Source organism: Schistosoma mansoni, chromosome 4 (assembly GCF_000237925.1).
Source record: "Schistosoma mansoni strain Puerto Rico chromosome 4, complete genome".
NCBI classification, from domain to species: domain Eukaryota; kingdom Metazoa; phylum Platyhelminthes; class Trematoda; order Strigeidida; family Schistosomatidae; genus Schistosoma; species Schistosoma mansoni.
Window position 1 is genome coordinate 4,042,688 of NC_031498.1, and position 13,604 is coordinate 4,056,291.

The 13,604-nt window shown below is 31.5% G+C and overlaps 1 protein-coding gene across 1 annotated transcript; it reads left to right on the forward strand.

Annotated features, from left to right (window-relative positions):
* Nucleotides 1–2,030: 2,030 nt before the first annotated feature.
* Nucleotides 2,031–10,235, forward strand: Smp_149820 (putative core 1 udp-galactose:n-acetylgalactosamine-alpha-r beta 1,3-galactosyltransferase; the record flags this gene model as incomplete). Its single annotated transcript, XM_018796580.1, has 5 exons — nt 2,031–2,204; nt 5,004–5,145; nt 7,899–8,071; nt 9,958–10,042; nt 10,204–10,235. 5 exons carry the CDS (start codon nt 2,031–2,033, stop codon nt 10,233–10,235), a joined length of 606 nt encoding a protein of 201 aa, XP_018651708.1.
* Between the last annotated feature and the right edge of the window lie 3,369 nt (nt 10,236–13,604).

Consider the following 13,604-nt stretch of genomic DNA (forward strand, 5'->3'; position numbering starts at 1 on the left):
GCTTGTGCAATGGGGTGAAGTTAGAATCCACTAAGTATTGTTTGTCAGAATCTTCCCATTGATAGTTAGGACTGCAACTGGTCAATCTCTTATAAACCATATATGCATACTGTGCGTATTGCCTCAATATTGCAAAGATGGATAGTGGCTAGCAGATTCAGGTACATCCAGCTGACGAATCCCAAATAGGATGATATTAATGTCACCGAAATGATCGACCAATTGAAAAGAATCCTTTACAGAATACTTACATAAACGTCTTCGAATAGGATGGAATAATTTTGTTAGCCATTTGGCTAGGTTATGTGTGGGTGATCGGCACATTGATAAAATTGGATGTAAAGGAGTATTTAATTGATCAATTTTGGATAGTTCAGATATAAATGAGGATACTCAGAACCCATAGGTTTTAACAAATTAAATTCCTCTTTATCAATAATATTCATGTGTAACCATTTTTCCAGGTTTGAATTTACTCTTCCCTATGAGTTTGTTAATACCTCCCAATTGAACATCAAGCATGAATTTACTTTCATCACTGAGGATGGATAACATTATATTATAACATTATATTCACATTTGTTCATGATAACCACGCCTGATCCTTTATCAGGCTTCAACAAGACAATATCAGTGTTTGTTCGTAGTTCTTTTAGTGATTTAAAATGTTGAGAAGTTAACATGCTTCTCTGCTTTGGTCCAACATTATGAAATTGGTGTGCTATATCCACCAGTTTAGCTTTACACCAAGACATTAATCGGGAATGGTTGTCCTCGTAAATTTATTAATAGATGGAAATTTCAGGACACAGTGTGACCTACTGTAGCCTTGGTAGAGAAAAAGCCTGTCTACATCACCTTACCATTTAGAGGTGATTCAAATAGTCTTTCATTGAAACAAAGGCTTAATTCTGTCTTTCATCAACAAAACGTATTGTTCAGTGAAGGTCATAATCAAAGAAAGAACGAGCTCCATGCTTCATTCAAAACCTAGACGACATGAAAACGATTGTGTCACATCCCACTGCATTTACCAGTTTGTTCTCTCCTTAAACCTATCCTGGTAATATATGCTTATTATCCAGAGTGACTAGGTGTCAAATTGTTTTCACATTATTTTTATCATTACTATCCTTGTCTACTTTTACACCCACCACCACCACCACTTATTTCCAGTCTAGTTGACCTTCTACTTTTTATATATATAAATGTTCTTAACAAGTATATTATGTGTGATCAGATTGTTCGAAATGTATTGCACTAATATTGCACTATCACATAGTTCTCCTATTCATCACATGTCTGCAACTTATCTTTGTTTGACTACAAATATTGATTAACGCTTGATTAAATGAAGTTGTCTCACTTGTATTCTCCACCACGCGTCATTTCGTTTTGCTTCGCTTTCCGATCAACGATTGCACGAAATATACGTATTTAAAAATCTATTCCCGTATTTGACTTCTTTAATTCCGTTATTCACTAACTCGATTTCAGTCGATGATAAAATACGAGAGTAGACGGGATGTGTATCGCGATAACTCGATAACAATCAGAAACGATCAAACTGGAGTCAGATACCAGACCACTAAAACTTATGTAAAAACCTTTAGAAATGACTTTATCACTTTGATTCATTACGTGAGATAAAGACCATCTTTAGTGATCTGTTTTCAGTCGACCTCATCTTTGATAAAATGATTCACTAGATAAAGTTATTTAAATGAAGTCAACTGTCTATACACGACTAAAAAGGAACTGGTAGACAATTAATAACCAGACTATGACGAAAGGAATTGTCATTAAATAGTTTCAGTCTTAAATATGGAAATCCTTTTCAAACAAATGAAATCTTTGGAAAAACTAACCTTAATTACGTTGGAAATTATTTTGATCCATTTTATGTCGGCGAAGGTAAATCAATAAATTTATTATTTTTCATCTGTGTTAATTTCCAGAAAAGAATTATAACTGAATTTTCTTTTTTTATTAAATTTATAGTTTTAAAATTACCGTATCCAGAAGTGAGAATGCATTTATGGAGTAAATTTCGCATCATACTACGTTACATTTATCAATTTCGTAATGATTATGATTATTTTTTAAAAACCGATGATGATACCTATATAATTATGGAAAATTTATTGAATGTTTTACAGAATTATTCACCAGATATGCCTTTTATGCTTGGGCATAGATTTATGGTAAATAACATGTATCTACAATTATTACTTATTGTTTCTTGTGGTATTATAGTTGAATGCAAGTTTTTGCAAAAAAACCTAGGTGGTTGGTCAATAAGCTACAGTCAATATAGGCCCGAGAACACATGTTTCGATACATATAGCCATATCACGTCAGCACGGCAAGATGAAATAATGAGATGAATCCGTAGAAAGTTTGGGTAACGGTTGAATCAATTATAATAAAGATAACTAAATATAGAGTAAAACTTAAACTTCGAATCAATTAGATAACAAAAAGAATCAACGTATCTGTTATTGCAACTAGTTTTGAACCATGTTACCTAAGATCTCCAACCACTGATCTTGAGTATTGTACTGTTCACAACCATATAGTCTTCACCTACCAACACAAATCAAATCAAGAGCTGGTGACTTTATGGACTGCAGTTATAGATTGGTTTGACTGCCCAAACTTTCTATAACCTCGTTCTAAACCACTTAATAAAGATAATTGGATTTAAAGGTAGTTGAGCGCACATAACACATGTATCAACAATAATGTTAATTTGCTTATTTATTCTCTGAAGAAGTGGCTTACACTGAGTCACGAAACGTCAGAATGCGTTAGGTTTCTCTTTTGATTCAGTCGGACCCAAATTTGAAAATTCGTATACTGACTAGTCCATATTGGCTTCCTGTAGATCGATGTTAGTAGGGAACCGTCAGGTCTCTTTTTTATTTGAACATCTAAGATGTGGAATTCGGAATCCGACTGGATTCTACTGTGAACTTGATTGATTGATAACAGTTGTTGAACGCGTCCAGGATGTCGTTGACATTGATATTCTCGTCACAAATTGTAAATGTGTCGTCACAGTGTCTTGTATATACAAAAGCTGTCAATTATTGGTCCAAGTATAGTGTTTTTGAGACTAGCGATAAGAGTCACTTAAAAGTGGTCCGAGTATCGACTTCATCGCTACGTCATCATTCTATCTATAGACTTACTTACTTACACCGTTTACCCTTCGTGAGTGAGCATAGGCTTCTTAGTTTGTCTCGAATAATGGTATTAGACGATTCGATCCAAGAACTGAGATTTTCAAGATAGAAAATAAAACCTTCAAATAATGTGTTAGAACACCGACATCGAGTTCGCTACTTTAATATATAACCACAGTAGGCAGATTGTTTCCGTTAAAGGTACATTTGTAAAAAGAGAGGAGACATCTAGTGAGGTCATTTTCTTTCCGGTTACGTTGACACAATATTGTATAAACAAAATCAAACGAGTCAACAGTGGTGTATCTATTGAGTTGATTTCTGACTGATCTTGTAATTTCAGATAGCCATTTGGCGATGGCATGATATTGAGAGTTATTCTTGTCTAGTATAGGAAGTAGAGGGATATCATTCTTGTGTACTTTAGGTAGGCCATATAATCATGGAATAATAATTTGATAAATTTATCAAATTACAGACAAAAATCAAATCATTAAATGGGTTCATGTTAATCTGCTCAAATATCCGCTCTTTGCTCTATTCAGTATGATTGAGTGATCTGATATTTCAATGATCAAAACACGACTGCATATTTGTGTAGAAGTTAATAAAGAATAGGGAGACAAAAAAGACTTATGGATCAGAAACAGAAGAGAAATTGCATAGTTGACAGATATGAAGAAGAAATGCAAAACATCAAGGTTATAATAATAAATGAACAATTTGTATGAACCTTCGTCTAAATACGAACTTATAGTTTCACAGAAGTATGTTATTTTAATGTCAGACATAAAGGAGGATATTCTACCTTTAAAAATCTCACTTTAAAATAAACCAAACGTTTCAATCGTTAGTTTGTACTTTTGTGCTGAATTACATTGATATGTTTATTTATCATCATCTTATGCATGCTGTAACTTGCTTGGTTAGCATCCATCACATAACCCAACATCATCAACCTTAACCATCCAGAGGTGATGGGATTTTTTTCTCACACCATATCTACATACACACATATATACCTATTATCTAACTACATTTTCCCACTTTTTCACTCGAAATGACTAAACTCACCACAACAAATCCCAAACTCATCGTTTTTAACATGATTGAATGACTTGTTTGGTACATGTGAAACATCTATTTATATTTAAGAATTTTGATGTTTGAAAAGGCTTGAACCAGACTGCCGAGTAAAAAGTTGGATATATTTTGAGTTTAATAGCTAAGATTTTGACACATAATTTCCTTTTCAATGACAATTGAATTCTAATTATAAAAAATTCCAAGACGGTAATAATAACTGATTACTGATTCAAGTAGTAAACTATAATAATCAGAAAATAAAAACGAAACATAATGAAATTGTTGTTAGAGTCAATGTAGAATGATAAAATGGACATGTTACTTTTGTACTCAGAGTTCAGGTCAGGGTGGTTTGACTGCGAACGCCTTAGCAGTGCACAACTTTTGATACAATCACCATTTAATCCCACTCTTTTGACTGTTTAAATTATTTTGATGGACGATTCCCATGAGACTACATTCTGAATCAGCTGAATTTTATTAATTCTTTATTATTGAGACAGTGGGTTAATTTACTTCACCAACCATCAGTTTTAACATAGGTTTTCGAATGAATCGATAGACTGTTCCGGTTCATCTCCATGTTAATCCCAATAATGGTCTAGAATCTAGGGAATTTATGCTTTTGGTTGATAACTTACATAAAATGCCCCTATAAGCTGACATTCAGATAAAGTTAATAAATACAATTTTGTTACTCAACATATGTATCACCTCTTTGTCTTTTAGAACATTGCGCGAAATGGTTATTTTTCTGGTGGTGCAGGCTATGTTCTATCTAGAGAAGCATTAAAGCGTATAGTTGAACAGTCAATTGATAAACATCATAATTGTCCAGTTTATGATGAAGATATGGAAGATGTAAAAATGAGTAAGTAAAATTATTAATATTTTTCAAAACTTCGTCTGCCAGAATCCAGACATATCTGATATATAATAATCCTTTCCAAAAAATGTAAAAACAGTTCATTGAAGCTTATTTTACAAAATTTAGAATATATCTATCTTAACATCGTTCAAAATACTTCCTGTTTTAGTTAATAAACTTTTACGATCTTCATCTTAATTGTTTTAAACATCCTTGAAATTTCTTAGGACTCAAACTGGATACTGTGCTCGTCACAAATGATAACCCTGTCCTAAAAGCTCGATATTTTTAAAGTTTGAATCAAATAAAGAGGTCTATAGTTGTCCATGATCAACAACCTTATTAGGATAGATCTCTTATATATCGGAATGACCAAATGAAGTTAATAATAATAATATGTTCATTGAAATTGGAAACAGTTATTCATAAATTTTCATTTTCCATAGTTTACCATAAAAGTAACTAACAAACTAACACAGTTAACTTGTTGTGTAGTCCATATTAATTATCATTATAATTCCTATGTTCTCATTATTCCTTTATTTTTAACAACTACGTGACCATTTTCTATTCTAAATAATCTTGTTTATTTGGATTATATGGTAATATAAATTATTTATCAGTACATAGTTGTGAAGATTTTTGAGCCTTTATTGTTTATTTATTTTAACACATAAACATTGGTACAAGGGGGCACCAACTACATATGCGCCACACAATAACAATAAGGTTGTAAAGAGATAGAGAATGTAAGGTACGTAAAATAAAAAGAACAACAAGCAGAAATTAGTGTGTGAGAACGAAATAATAATAATAATAACAATAGGATAAACAGTTCAAGTAGCAAATGAGCTTTTATTGTGATTATGTGCTCATGGGCTGACTTATAACTAGCTTTGAGAGATGATTCTTGGAGCTCCAGTGAGAAGTGTGATCAGTGGGGTTAATCCATGTTCGGTTTTGAGGCAGTTATCCATTGAAGACAATAAAACATTGTCATGCAATATCGTGGATTGATTATAAACAGAAATAACTGTTAGTGTTAAAAATTGAAGGAAATTTGAAATAAATGAAAAATTCTCATTGTTTGTTTCCTAAAACAAATATGCCCTTTATATGAAGCCTATGTTTCAGGTTGAAATTTATCTTTTTTCATCTACAAACCCATACTAAATATTATTAAATGTTTAAAGATCCCATCTCTTGATGGAAGCAGATCTATTGAGTTTCACCTCTGTAGCTCAGGTGGATGTTTCTGGCGATGCTGTGTTACTTGAACTAGATATTTTGATTGCTGTCCTGGACAAAAATGTCAGAGCTTACTTAATTTAAAAGTGAGCTTTATAGTTGTTTCACAACTGTTGTATAAGTTTGTTTTGATGGCACTGTTTGTGGATGCTTGTCTTTTTAGGTTTTATTGTCTTCATTCGTTTTTGTACTTATGCCGATTGCCTTTTTCGGTTAACCTTCAACTCTTTGATTGAATTACCCCTTCCATATAGGTTATTAGACTGGTTTTATGTTTATATGCCTCCTCGTCTGCTGAAATTCGTTTTGATATAGTTATTTCCTAATAGAAAATATGAAGATAACAAATTTTCTGCTTGCATAACTGATGAGACAGATAATACTTTAAAGATTCACGTCAATGATGTATACATCTGTTATTACTATTATTTTCTTGATAAAATATTAAACATAAACTTAATCATTTCTATCATACTGATTGTTTTCGATTACTACCAATCAAAAGATCCACCTTACACTGATAGACCACTAAATAGTCACCAATGTAATACTTTTCTAGCTGATCAAATTCCATTGATTATATTACAACTTGACCACTAGTTTTAGTGCCCTGACATCACGTGTACCATATTCTTGGGTGATTTACTGGTTTAATGCAACTAACAAGAAGCCTTGGATCTAAGTTTTTACTAGTTGACACCCATTATCAAACCATATTTAGCCTTATACTTAAACCCTATCTTGGTCGATAAATTTCGATAAACGGCATAGACTAGACAATATGAGACCGACTTCTACAAAGTAATCAGTTAGTTTGTAAACATTATAATCCTACAGATTAATTGTCTTATCGCGACTACCCCAACTTCTAACTTCTCTGACTGTGACATGGAGTAGCATGGGTTTAAATATCATTCGAAGCATCAGTATCTATCCACAAAACTCCAGAAGAGTATCAAACAGTAAACATTTTGGGTTCAGGACTTTTCATTAGTTGCTTCTAACCAACTAACTTCATGAAAATTTCTTTAATATACACGTAAGCTGAGGTTTCATGGAATGGAAGACTGTCATACCAAATCAATAAATCTACTTTACAGTGAATTCAGCTCGATTCGCCAGCAAAATTTGTAAATTTGGTCTAATTTACTCTACTCAGTGTTAATGTAAGAAAATAATGTCCGAAAACAGAAACTAAATAACCCTCTTATATCAGTGCAACTTAAGAATTATTTTTTTAAACATGTGATGCATGAATTTAGTTATTTGTTCAATTTGTTGATAAAAGAATATTCTCAGTTCTATTTTTCTTCATAGTATTTATATTTGTAAGCCGGTAATTTGACGGACATGTGTAAGCGCACAATAAAGCGAATGCTCATGAATATAGTGAAAATAATTGATTCTTAAAAACGTAGAAAATATCTTTTATGCATTATTCAAAACTGTAACTTGAAGTAGATTGCAGAAATGATTTTTAACTCCTGTACGTTATTCAACTTATTTAGGTATATGTGGACAAGCCGTTGGTGTTCGCCTATATGATACATTTGATATACTTGGTCGTTATCGATTCTTGTGGGCGTCGCTTGATATGTTGTATAATTTTACATCTTACCGAGTTTTGAAATGGCGTCCTGTTAAACTACAACCGAACACCTTATATGCAGCACCACATCAAGTAATTTTAGACATCCGATTTATTTATATATTTACTGTTTTGTTTATATTTCTAAGTCGAACTGTTAGGTGTTTTTACCCACCAAGAGAATTGAAAAGTCAAGACACGAGTAATTGAATAAACATTTCATGGGTTACCGAATAAGGTTGCATACAGTAATGGTTTGTACTTATGTGCACTGGTCCGTAGACTAAATTTTACTTGTCCACCATTCATGTTTCGATAAATATTACAAACTGTATTATTTAGTATAGTAGAAATAGTTCTAAGTTACATTATATATATATGCAGTTAACAAGTAAAACAGTTATACACACTCGAATTTTAAGCATTTAAGCACATCGTGTGAACAACTCAGCTTTATATACTGCAATTTTAATGATCTCATAACCACCAACAATTGGTTACAAGGTGAATCCCTTAAGTTTCAAGAAGAATCGTCGATTACTAGAGCTCAACTGTCCCGAGTAAGCGACGGTCATCTGTCAGTGATAGAAGGTTGTCTTTCTCTAACACAAATTGACTGAATTAATAAATATGGACTATCGAGTTCTTACTCAGTGGTTTAATTATAGAACGCTTGACTTGTGACCTGAAATCTTTAGGTCAAGCTCTGAGTGGAGAAGTTCAAGTTCCCTAGTCGAAGCAGGAGAATGGAAAATGTAAAGAATTTTCAACAGTCGTTTGTCAGATTGGGAACATTACAATGTACCTAATACACAGCGATATGGTAATGTGGATGTTCAAAAACATGCTATGTTTACATGTACATCAACCAGTGGTCTACAGTTCTATCAAAATATAAATATTTCTTTCTACCATGGTAACGTCAGTTGAGTACTTATCCTTTTAAAAAATATCTACCTTCCTAGAGTTAAGCTATGATCATTTTCCTAACTTCAAAACATCTAGTCTCGTCAACTATATCGTAACATCTGACTTTGAAAATATAAATTCATCTGTTAACTTTAAGATCTAATAGTACACTAAAGACGAATGAATTCATCTGGTTCAAACAAATAATGACTTATTGTACTGGTTATTTATGGAATAGTGTCTTACTGGTTAAATTTATTCACTTTAATTTACTTTATTGTAGATTCTTGACATTTATTTTAGACTGTATAACTAGATAAAATCAGGATTAGTTTCATATATTACCACTCATTCAATTGAGTCCTGTTCAAGCAGTCATTAAATTGAATAATTATTTTGTGGAATAAGTGCTTCCAGGTTTTTCATGGTGGTCTAGCTTCAATTGACTCATGATCTCAACTATATACAATTACTAAAATCTCCACAAAACCCCCTTCTGATAATGATCATAAGCTCACTGGTGACTGGCTCCATGAGGTGTTTCTTGGAGTTCTAGTGAGAAGCAGTAACCAGTGGAGTTCAACCAGGTCTGTTAGGAGATATCAACTCACTGAAGACAATGGTGAATGGTTGCTCAATTTGATGGATCGATTGAAGTTAGACATTAAAACTGTTGGATGCCGGCCGGCTCAGTGGTCTAGAGGTTAAACACTCATGCTCGAGACTGATAGGTCCTGGGTTCGAATCTCCTGAGGCGGGATCGTGAATGTGCACAATAGGATGAAACGGCCGTCCAGTGCTTCAAGGTTTTCCATGGTGGTCTAGCTTCAATTGACTCATTATCTCAACTATATAAAATTACTAAAATACTCACGAACCCCCCTCCTGATAAATTTAAGTATTTAGGAAAACTTTCTATTTAATGATGTACTATGTTAATTTACACTATTTTTCTTAACAATTTACGATTTATTTTTAACCGTTTTTTTTCTTTTTTTTTTCATCATTTGACAATAATGATAATATTACTAATGACATAATTAATAATTTTGGTACTGATAATCATAAAGTCATTACTTAGTGATGTTGCAATTAGTTTTCATTATATTACACCAGATGTGTTGTACATGTTAGAATATTTCTTATATCATTTACGTCCAATTGGATTAGTGAATAATTTTATACAATTACCTAAAGAAATTTGTAATGAACAATGAAATGGTAATTATGACAATGATAAAGATGATCACTTACCCTATTCGTACTCCTTTTTTTTTATGTTGACAACTATATTTATTTGTCATTTTTTTAAATAGATTTTTATCTTACAATAACTAGTAATATTTGAATAATGCAATCATTTCATTATATAATTAATTGTTAACAATGATAACTTTTCATTGTGTAGTATACATAAATTATATACTTGTCATTTTTGTCTAAAATAGTACAAATTACTTTTGTAGAAATTTCATTCAGTTTTATCATTTCTATAATGAAAGATTACTGTTTAGGACAAATATTCATCCTGTAGGGTATATTTATTGAATTTAAGGTGTTGGTTCAAAAAAAGGTACTATGATAAATTCCTTATGACAATGTATACAAAATGTTTGTAAAGACAATCATACTTGCTATTTTTGATGTATATATAGACTGTGCTGCATTGTAAAATCAACAAGTGACGAGTCAGATTTTTGTTCAAAATTTATTGAAATAAACTAGACTTGAAAAAAGGGTGTTGATCTTAAGTGATTAAGATATATCACGGAATATTCATGAATGACTGTTGGAAAAAACCATTGTTTGTTATGATATGGTGCATAGTAAGTTGGTTAATTTAAATTAATAATCATTCTGAGGATAATTAAGATCATGAACAAATCAGTGTTTGACAACTATCGGAAACCTGAAAACACCAGAAGTTAAGCACTCTCGTACTAGATCGAAGGTCTTGAGTTTGAGTCCTTTGTGAGGAATCGTGGATGCTCTTTTCTGAGGAGTCACGTACTGAGACAAAACTCCATCCAACACTTCCAGGTTTTTAGTGGTTGTCTAACATTAATTGGTTGATGACCTCAATCAAAATTCAACAATCTCCACAACTCTATACTGATAATCTGAGGATAGCTAGTGAAAATTAATGACTGCTGTTTTTATGATATTCAAGAAATTTGTGATGTATATAAAAACCTCTTCATTGATAATTTACCACGAACAATTCTAAAGTAACCGTATGGTGCGATAAAATAAAACACTTTTTTGAGTAATAATTAGTAGTACGTTATAAGTATTGTAATCAAGTACATGAACCGATCTCTATTGTTGAATTTCCATTGACTAGTTGACACAAAATTTTCCGATTTTGTAAAACTAACGCACAAAAATATACGTTTCAATATACAGGTGAGAAGAACTGGAAGAGAGATGAAGATTTATTTCACATCAAAAGATAAACTGATCTCTGTTTCTCTCAGTACAATCATATTTATAAAGATTTATTTTATACTGATTAAAATTCGAACTCCCAAAATCATCACTATTTATTGAGTAATCTGTTATATCCAAAAGATTTAATAACTGTCATTCCAATTCAAATGTCAGTGTCGTCAATAGTGAAAACTGACTAGTTAGACGTTTAAACTATTGAATGCTAAATCAATGGTCTAGGGGTTAAGCAATTTATGTGATACTTAAAACTCCAGGATTTGATTTCCCGATGGGTTTGTGAACATCCACTTCAAAAGAGTACCTCAATAGGACAAAATAGCTGTCCAGTGCTTTCTGGTTTTTTAATAGTTGTCTAAGACAAATTCGTGATAAAAAGGAAAAATAAGTAGTCTTCCTCTACAAAACTTTATCAGTAATATTTTTTTGTAAATTTTTACATTCTAAACCATCCCAATTTTAACATTGTTTACATAATATGAATAAGGTAAACTCAAAATTCTATGAAGTAAACATTGTAGATGTTTTTCTCTGTAGTGTAATACTATTTCCAATTAATTTTTAAATATAAAACAAATAGTAAATAAACAACTTATAAACGACCTCTTTTTTTATAGACAATAACGTAGTTTTCGTGACCTTAGGAAATAAGAAGACATAATATCTAATAATAATAATAATAGTAATAGTAACAATAATAATAATTTTAAAAAAAGTATTTACATAATCACCATGGGTTCGCTACTTAACTCACTATAGTTAAAACAAACATTGTGGCGGAATTAATAAGAGATATATGTTGTACGTATTTGTTAAAACTTATTTTGATCATGTTTCAAGAAACCAACTTCTTTTGGTATTAGCCTTTGTCAATACTCGTAATAATGATTGACCAATTTAAAAATGATTTGTACTGTAGTGAACAGAACACGACTGGAGACAAATTACAGACCATCTTACTAAATTCTGATAACCATACAATGAATAGTTAATTTGCAAATTAACAACCAATTGTTTCAATCTTCACTGTTCCTTCTGTAAATATCAGTTCATCTTCTCTAATTTCATTGTTCATGCATTTTCGTACCGATTGCGCTTCATTTCAGTTCTTTCCTTATCCATCTTCTGACAAAATACATTCTATGTCTGACTATCTCCATATACTACTTATATAGATATAAGTAGACCACACTACAGTACAACATCATGAGTTTAAACAACATTTCACTATTTTAAATTAATGAGAGAATAATTCTGATAATTAACTTGTATAATTTTTTTTTATAACTGTGACAGTTTTTTATAAGTAATAGTAACAAACACTTGTTCATAAGGATATGACTAACTGTTCTATTTTTTTATTTGTTAAATAATTGAAATGTTGGCATATTCGAATCACTTGACCATTCTTTTAATCTTAAGTTCTAAAGACCGTTACTTCACTAAGGGATGTTATCAGCTAAGTGGAGGAGTTTAATTACAAACGTACTAGTGCGCGCTCATACGCTTGTACAGAACCGTACCTGGTATCTTTAGAGTACACTGCTAACTGAGATACTATCTGAACTATTTCATTATATAAATAAATTATTATATTTGTAATATCCCAGTGAGTAAAAAATTAGATTTAGTTTTGTCAAAAATATGTAGGGGGGTCATAATTCAGTATAATTAATCGGTTGAAACTGAATTCAGTGTCAAACTTAGTTGTTGATTGAAATTGAAATAAAAGCTTTAACAGTAACTTCCTGATAGTATATTAAGCGGTAATTTCAATGAGTGAATTAGTTCTGTTCACTAAATATCGTGTTTGATAGTTAGTTATTAGCAGTTGTCGGTGAACATTTTCAAACCGGATTCTGTGAAGTCCAGTCTATTTTAGTTAGAACAAGATAGAAGTAAATGTGATCAAATAATTATCAGTGTTCAACGTCATTCTTAGAGGATAGATTATTGTTTCTTTCATAATTAATACGTACTGTCTATTTTGCTCCTAAAAATTGCATAATCTAGAAATACATGCTTTTGGAATAAGTAAGTTGTGTATTTATATATGTTTATACAAATTTAGAAGTTTTTACTGAGTATAATACAAACAGTCAGATGTTCTGGCTATGTATTCATTCTTTTGTTGATGATGCCAGAAGGTTTGACAATTAGAAACTCATTTTATGGGATAGAAATGTTCAGAGAATTGTTATGTAACCATATCATGTCATTGAAGGAAGTATATAATCACAGATAAAATAAATAATATGCATAAGTTTTG